Consider the following 8,137-nt stretch of genomic DNA (forward strand, 5'->3'; position numbering starts at 1 on the left):
GATATCCGGGACCTCTGGGAAATTAAGGTTTTCCTAACTTTCCTAATTTAAACGGAAATCGACTGTGCGAATTTCGGTTCCCACACCATCCTTCTCTTCAACCTAGCCCTATCGGCCGTCGTGGGAATAGAAGATGAAGATCGCTTAGACATGATGCCGATGGTTCCTGTCCAATGGGTCGCGGCAATGAGAAAGCTAAACCCGAGGAAACCTAACGAAAGGTCCGATCTATCTAACTAACGTACACCCGAAGAACTAGAAGAGAGGTAAAAGAAAAAGTTACCTGACGCCGACGACGAAAGAGCAAGAAATAAGAAGGGAAAGAAGAAAGGCAAAGCCTATAAAGAAGGAGCAGTTGGGAAAATTCCCGAAGAAACCGCGAGCCTATTACCTTTCAGATTTTGGGGAAGATTAAAAATTCAAAATCTTTCCTTCGGTAACAGAGTTGCGATCTCAGTCAATCTCCTACATTTAAGGAAATAAGATCTTCAGAATCAGGCGAGAATCTGCGCGAGTGATTCCGGACGCCAGAAATGGTAACCTCAGGAGATCCCGAACTAAGGCCCGCTTCTGTACCAGCTCCTCCTCAGGGAACATCAGAGCTCCAGGCTCCACCGTCTCCAAAAAATCATCAGAAGCCCAGAGCTTCCCATCTTCCACAAGAATCAGCGGACCAAGTAGCACCAGACCCCGGTCTGATATAGGGGAAACTGATCATCCCCCGGGTTCAGAGTACGGTTCCGACCTGAGTGGAACCCAGGATCGCAGGACTACTGGAGCGATTTCCTGCCTAAGGGAAGCCTGCTGAGAACGAGCAACTCCGGTTGACTTGAGTGCACAGGTTATTCCCCGAGTTCGATGACGAAATCGAGCAATAAGGGGCAAACTGTTGGGAAAAAATACTCAGGTATTGAATTCCTCCAGACCCCAGGCAGGACACCGGCCTTTGGATCCCCGCTGGAAGGAACCCCGCTAGAAGGAACCCCGGTTCCTCGCTATGGAGTTTTCCAGGCTCGGTCCCAGGATCGCCCCCTTCCTCCGGGAAATGGAAAACTTCCGATAAGGAGAACCTTCCATATTTACGAATATGGAAGAGTTTAACCTACTCCAACCGACTAAGGCCCGCCTTAGGAAAGGAGAACCTAAACCCTAAAGCAAGGGATCGACACTTCGAGACTTATAGATTAGAGCTAGGCGGCTAGAACTAGGGTTCTTGCTCAAAATTGTTGTAGGTCCAGCTCGTTGATCTAATAAAACGTCTCTTTCTACTTTCTTACTTGCAAATCAATAGAAATACTAGCCTTGTCCACCATTCCGTGGTACTCACAAATATCCTACACAAAAATCCCCTAACATTTACTATCCCTTCGGGAGCCTGATTTTGATGTTTTAGCTCTTGCTTTGTCAGATGTGTCCTGCCCGGTTTCCTTTGCTGGAGAAGCCGTAGCGAAGCTTATAATGGGAGTTCCTCGACGATTCCTCTGGGTGACTTTTCTGATGAGTAAGGAAGCCTTGCGTCATAGTCGTGTTTGGGGTAAGCCTTCCCTTTCTATTCGATAAGATTTTGTCTTGTTTATTTCTTATAATACTTTCTCCAAGGAACGTGGCGAGGCTCCCGGTATTGGTTGTCTACGACGAATATCAGAAGGCTAAAGCGTGGAAGCGACATCTTTCTTATACTCCTCCGCCTAGACTAACGAGGGCTTCTTTATCGGCTAATGGTCTGTCTTCCATCTCATCAAAAAATGCCGAGATTTTGCCTAACCGTGACCTTCTGGTGGATGCTCACCGGATATTAACTGGCGAGGTATTCCTTCTTTGCAGCCAGGTGCAGGACATGATGGCTCGCCGGGACCTACTAGTTCAGCAAGTGAAAGCCTTGGCTAGATGGGAGCTTATGAAGGAATGGCTGGAGAAACGTGTGGATCATTGGAATCCGGAAGAAGAATATCGACGTCATTTGTTCCTGTCCGGGGGGCTTAACCATCAATCAGGGAACTTCTCCCAGGCTGTAACCCCGAGATCTGTTGTGGGGTCGCGATTCTCGGAGGGGCCCTCTTTCTGAATGATTCTTTTCTTTATCTTTTAAGACTCTGGTTTTTGTTGCTTTCCTTTGAATAAAGGCTCTTTATAGCCCCCCCCTCCCCACCTTTGATTTTATGAATAATGATGCTTCATGGTTTTTTTCCCTTTATTTACTCCTTGTTGTTGCTTCGCACGCTCCTGATAGTAGTGTTTTGAATGTTTCTTCTTTAAGAGGATATCTTTCCGCATGTTTCTCGATCGAGGTGGGACTTTGTAGTCTATGATCCCTCTCTTTCCGTAGGTTGAATGATGGGATCCAGGGAGATAGGCTATAAACCAGGAGGTTTCGAGCTAGAATATGGACTATTGGATTCTGGAGATTGATCTTGTAACCCGGAGGTTTCGTGAGGACTCGGGGGTCATCTGGAGACCCGAAGGACGTGGAGGAGCCCAGAGGTTCTTCTTGGATCTTGAGATAGTTTTTGGAGACCCGGAGGTTCTCCTAGACCATGAGGTCTTATTCGGGACCCGGAGGTCTTTTCTCTAGATCCTGGGACCGAGACTGAAGCCCGGAGGTGGTGTAGGAATCCGGAGATTTCTATGATAGATCCGGAGATCTTAGTTCGAACCCGGCGGTTTCTCGAGATTGGACCCTGAGGTCGTGTAAGAATATGGGGTATCCCTTTAGATCCGGAGATCGTATCAGGACCCTGGTATATTTGGACCCTGAGATCGCATGGGAACCCAGAGGTTCTTTAGGGATGTAATGATCCCGATGATCCCTAGGCTAAACAGGGGTTCTATCCTCTTTCTAAAATTGTATTAGGCCTCTGAGGCCGTGTTGGAACCTGGAGGTTTAGATCCGGAGATCGCTGATTGGAACCCGGAGGTTCTTTTGAAGTTTGTTGTGACCCCGATGCGCCTTAGGCTGGACAGGGGTTCTAGCTTCTTCTTTATATTTGGAACCCTGAGGCCATATAGGAACCCTGAGGTTCTTCCTTAGACCCAGAGATCTTTGATTGGAACCCAGAGGCTATAGGGGAACCCGGAGGTTCTTCCTTAGATTTTATACATAGGACCCAAAATCATGTGGGGAACCTTGGGTTTCCTCTTGAGACCGAGGGTTGCATAAGGGCCCGGGGTCCCTTGGGAACCCGGTATATTTTGTTTTTCGCCAGGGAACATACTCCGCCTACCTAGGCAAGGCTACTACCGGTACCTGTTTGGATTTCGCATTCTGCTACTCGAAAGCTGGCCACTATCGAGTTCCTATGATGAATTCTACTTCTGCATGAAGTCACTGACATGCTTAGAGGGTGATGGTGTGGGTGTTATGGCCCAAGTGCCAGGCTTCGTTGCTTTCCACGTCTTCAGAAGCAGGATTTAGATTGCTCCCTGTATTTCACAGTACTTTTGCAATGAATATATACCATGTGTTCATTGTATTGTGTAGCTCGTAGCATTTTAATACATGTACTTTTCAAATTGGTACTCTAGGGACCCCGATGCGCCTTAGGCTGCACATGGGTTTTAGGTGGTTTTGACAGCATACTTTGGCTTGCGCATGCCCATTCCTACTTTATGTCTCATACCCGTTTTGATTTTTTTGTGAGCGTGCCCGGAGGTCGTGCCACTTTTGCAAGGGTTGGCTAGGATCGGAGGTCTCGGGAGACCTGATCCAGCTCGTATGCCCCTTTAAGTATAATGATTTCCCTTCTGCCTTTATAGTCGGAACTATTTTATTATAAGCTTTGTCCGGAGACGTTTAGCATACATAGGAGTAGGAAATCATAATGCTTAAATAGTATATAATAGTATAGAATCATGGTCCGGGGACCGTATTAAAAATGATAGGCTTTGAGGTGCAGGGCGTTCCAGCAGTTGGGTTTTATTTTACCTTTGCTTTCTTTCAGCCTGTAGGCACCTGCTCTCCGCACCTCGATGACCTTATAGGGTCCTTCCCCTTGCTGGAAGGTCCTGGTTCTGACTTTCTTGTTGTACGTCATGGGGACGTCTTGCTGGTAGGACCAGTTTCTTAGCCGAGCGGCCTCTCTTTTTTCGTCGAGTAGGTCGAGGCTTAGCGCCATTAGCTCATTGTTCTCCTCCTGAGAGGTGGGTCCGGAGACCGTTGTTCTTACGTGCATCTCTGTAGGTACAATGGCCGCAGAGTCGTAGACCAGCGAATAAGGAGTTTCCCATGTTCCTGTTTTGGGAGTGGTCCGGTAGGCCCAGAGAACTTCGTGTAGTTCTTCCGTCCATTTCCCGTGAGAGCCCTCCAGTCGCTTTTTAAGCATGTTGACCATGGTTTTGTTTGTGGACTCAGCTTTTCCGTTAGACTGGGGGTGTCGGGGTGTGGCGAAAGTTAGTTTTGTTCCCCAGTCCTTGCAGAATTCCTTGAAGTTGTGGCTCGTGACCTGGGGTCCATTATCGGTGACGATTTCGTGGGGGGCCCCGAAGTGAGTTATTACGTTGGTCCACAGGAATTTGCGGGTCTGGAGATCTGTTATGCAGCTGACCGCTTCTGCTTCGACCCACTTGGAGAAGTAGTCAGTGACTATTAGAAGTAAGACCTTCTGCCCCGGCGCCCTAGGGAATTTCCCTACTATGTCCTTGCCCCACTTTCTGAAGGGCCATGGTGAGCTTATGGACTTGAGATTCTCCGGGGGAAGCTTGGAGACTGGAACGTGCCTCTGGCACTGGTTGCAGTGCTTTGCTTGTCTGTCGGTGTTGGTGGCCATCGTGGGCCAGTAGTAACCCGCCCTTCTGGCTCTGAGCACCAGGCTTCTGCCGCTAGAGTGGGATCCACAATCTCCTTCATGTAGTTCTACAAGGATTCTAGCGGCTTCTCGGGGTGTGACACACCTCATATACGGGCCAGAGAAGGATCTTCGGTACAACTTCTCCTGGGAGAAACAGTACCTTGTGGCTCGCTTCTTGATTTTCCTGGCCTCGTTGCGATCTTCCGGGAGGATGCCAGCTTCCAGGTACTGGACTAGGGGGGTCATCCATGTTTCGCCTTCTTCAACGGCGGAGACCTCTTCTGACAGAGGTTCCTCCAGGGTGGCTGGCCATTGAATCACGCGCAAGGGGATACTCATCTGACTACTAGTTTCGAGGGCGGACCCCAGATTAGCCAGGGCATCAGCTTGCGAGTTTTGTTCCCGGGGTATTTGAGTGAGCTTGCAGCTCTTGAACTTCTTGATTAGTCGCTGGGCGACCGCCAGATTCTGGATCATGCTATCATCTTTCGCTTGGTACTCTCCCTGTACCTGGTTGATTATCAGCTGGGAGTCGTCGAAGACCTGGATGTTCTCTGACCCCATTTGGTGGGTGAGGGTTAGACCTGCTATTAGGGCCTCAAACTCGCTTTCGTTGTTGGTTGCTTTGAAGTTGTATCTTACGGCCTTTGAGGCCGTGTTCCCCGTTGGCGAGGTGAGTACTAACCCCACTCCAGCTCCTCTGGCGTTACTGGATCCAACAACGTGCAGGATCCATTCTCCCTCTTCCTTAGTTTCACCTCAGAGGAGTACCTCCTGCTCCAAAGCTGGGAGCAAGGCAGGTGAGAATTCAACCACGAAGTCCGATAGGACCAGTGACTTTATAGGCGTGGCAGGTCGGAATATTACTTCATACTCCCCTAGTTCCACAACCTATTTGGCTAGGCGTCCGGAGACTTCTGGTTTGTGGAGGACAAACTTTACAGGGAAGGAGGTAACAACCACGATTGGATGAGCCTGGAAGTAGGGTCGAAGCTTACAAGCGGCAACTATCAGGGCTAGGGCCAGCTTCTCTAGATGGCTATATCAGGAGAGCCTTACTTACGTAATAGATTGGTAGATGCTTGTTTCCCTCCTCGCGGACGAGGACGTCACTCACGGCGTGTTTGGAGACTGCTAGATATTGCACCATTTTTGAGGCCGAAGGATGATAACTGTTGGGGTCGAAGACGGTTGCGACGAAGTTAACGTCCAAATCCCCGCCAAATACAAGTATGTCTTTTCGCAACAAATCATGCTCGGTCAAGAGAACGTCACAACGTATGTTCCCGAGATAAAGCTTCGTTCGAATTCTATTTAGATCAGGCATAAGCCATCGGAAACATGCCCAGGCCGGTTACGGATAGGTCCGAGTATGACGATCGGCACACGGACGAACCAAGCTCGGTCATTACGCTACTACCGCACATGCACGCTGCCCGGTCGCTACGTTGCGACCGAGCGTCCGTCCCGCTCGGTCGCTACGTAGCAACTGAGCTCGAGCCGAAGCTCGGTCGCTACGTAGCGACCGAGCTTCGGTTCCCCTCGAGCTCGTTCGCTACGTAGCGACCGAGCTCGAGCCGAAGCTCGGTCGCTACAAAGCGACCGAGCGGAAAGAATGCCCGGTCGCTATGTAGCGACCAAGCGGAACGGACGCTCGGTCGCTACGTAGCGACCGAGCTTTGGCTCGAGCTTGGTCTCTACGTAGCGACCGAGCTGGACGGATGCTCGGTCGCTACGTAGCGACCGGACAGCGTGCATGTACGGTAGTAGCGTAATGACCTAGATTGGTTCGGCCGTGTTCCGATTGTCATACTCGGACCTATCCGTAACTAGCCTGGGCAAGTTTCTGATGGCTTATGCTTGATCTAAATAGAAAACAAACAAAGCTTTATCTCGGGAACATACGTTGTGACGTTCTCTTGACCGAGCATGATTTGTTGCGAAAAGACATACTTGTATTTTGCGGGGATTTGGACGTTAACTTCGTTGCAACCGTTTTCGACCCCAACAGTTAGCCCCCCAGCTCGTTAGGATCGTGGATTTCTAGTGAGATCCCAATGCGCGGTATGGCGAGTTCGCTTTCTCTCTAACTCCTCTTCTTTCTCTTTCTCTCTATCATTTCCTTCTTGATAAAAAAAAAAGAAAAACACGAGATGTCGAGTAAGAAGAGGAGTTCGAAGAAAGCGTACTTGCCCGCGAACGTTTCTGAAGAGCTCCGTGTGCCAAAGATGGAATTCGTTCCTCATTCGGTAGACCTGGCCGAGAACGAGGCATGGTGGGTGGCGTGTTATGGTTCGATCACGCCTCCCAAAGAGAAATCGTTCCCGGTTATGAACCATCGTCCGGTCGAGAAAGGTGCACCAAGTAGGAGTACTAGCGAATTCCTCGAGATCATGCGGTCGTTCTACTAGATTTCGGATGCGGTGGAGTTCAGGGTTCCTCGTCAAGGAGAGCGCGCTAGTAGCCCCCCGGAGGGTTACTTTACTTATTACGAAGCATTCGTAGTGCGCTGTCGTTTGTGGTTCCCGATTCCCAAAACCATCGTCCGTGTGTTGGATCGTTTCGCGGTGGCGATAAGCCAACTGAACCCCCTTGGCATCCAGCACCTCAATGGAGTCATGATCTTGAGCTACGAGCATGGTCTCTCCCTTACCGTCGATCACTTCGAAGTGCTTCTTCGGTTACAGATCATCAAGGATACGGACATGTACAGGCTGATTCCTCGAAACTTCATGTCAGTGGTTAAGGGGTTTACTTCTAACTTCAATTCGTGGAAGAAGTTTTTCTTCTTCGTTCGTGTAGACGCTGCGTCCGTTGAGGAGAGTTGTATCACATTGTTCCGGAGGTTGCCGAACGATCGTCCCTTCATCAATCCTCTTGCTCCGTTTCCTGAGGACATTATTGCGGTGAGGGATCTGCTCAGGAACGGTCCTTTTTTCTGGACTTCCTTTACGCAGAAGAGAGTTCGAAAGGCGTTGAGATTTGTGCATCCTAGTCCTGCTTTGGGCGGAGAAATAAGGAGTGATTCCGAGCCTGATGACCAAGGTCCCGACGCTGTTCCCACGATTGCGACGGAGCTGAATTCTTCGAAGGGGAAAGATATTGACCTCGGTGACCTGGAGTTTTCGGTGGACGATTGCATGCTTCCAGGATGGGATCCGGACCTTGCTTTCGGCGATGAAAGCGGTACGAGCGAGGTCCCTATTCCAGACTTCGATCATTTCCTCGCTGGTCTTCCGTCGGGCTTCGATGCTCCTCCTGCCACGAACGAGTCGGGGAGGCCGAAAGTCGTCGCAGAGGATCTCGTATCATCAAGGGGGTATAAGCTTTAAGAATTTTGACGATCGTTATTT

At 49.8% G+C, this 8,137-nt stretch overlaps 1 protein-coding gene across 1 annotated transcript; it reads right to left on the reverse strand.

The window, feature by feature from the left end:
- Positions 1–3,306: 3,306 nt before the first annotated feature.
- LOC106320045 lies at positions 3,307–5,348 on the reverse strand. Its single transcript, XM_013758412.1, has 3 exons — positions 4,888–5,348; positions 4,014–4,611; positions 3,307–3,393 (listed from the first exon to the last, which is right to left on the reverse strand). Exons 1-3 carry the CDS (start codon positions 5,346–5,348, stop codon positions 3,307–3,309), a joined length of 1,146 nt encoding a protein of 381 aa, XP_013613866.1.
- Between the last annotated feature and the right edge of the window lie 2,789 nt (positions 5,349–8,137).

Source organism: Brassica oleracea, unplaced genomic scaffold (genome assembly GCF_000695525.1).
Source record: "Brassica oleracea var. oleracea cultivar TO1000 unplaced genomic scaffold, BOL UnpScaffold00770, whole genome shotgun sequence".
Classification (NCBI taxonomy): domain Eukaryota; kingdom Viridiplantae; phylum Streptophyta; class Magnoliopsida; order Brassicales; family Brassicaceae; genus Brassica; species Brassica oleracea.

Bases quoted from the DNA above. Each gene is read 5' to 3' on its own strand.
- LOC106320045 (XM_013758412.1), bottom strand. From the start codon at position 5,348: ATGGGGTCAGAGAACATCCAGGTCTTCGACGACTCCCAGCTGATAATC. The intron at 4,612-4,887 runs GTGTGTCACACC...GAAATTCCCTAG, and splicing joins TTCTCTGGCCCGTATATGAG to GGCGCCGGGGCAGAAGGTCT. The intron at 3,394-4,013 runs GTCAGAACCAGG...CTGCTTCTGAAG, and splicing joins CCATGACGTACAACAAGAAA to ACGTGGAAAGCAACGAAGCC.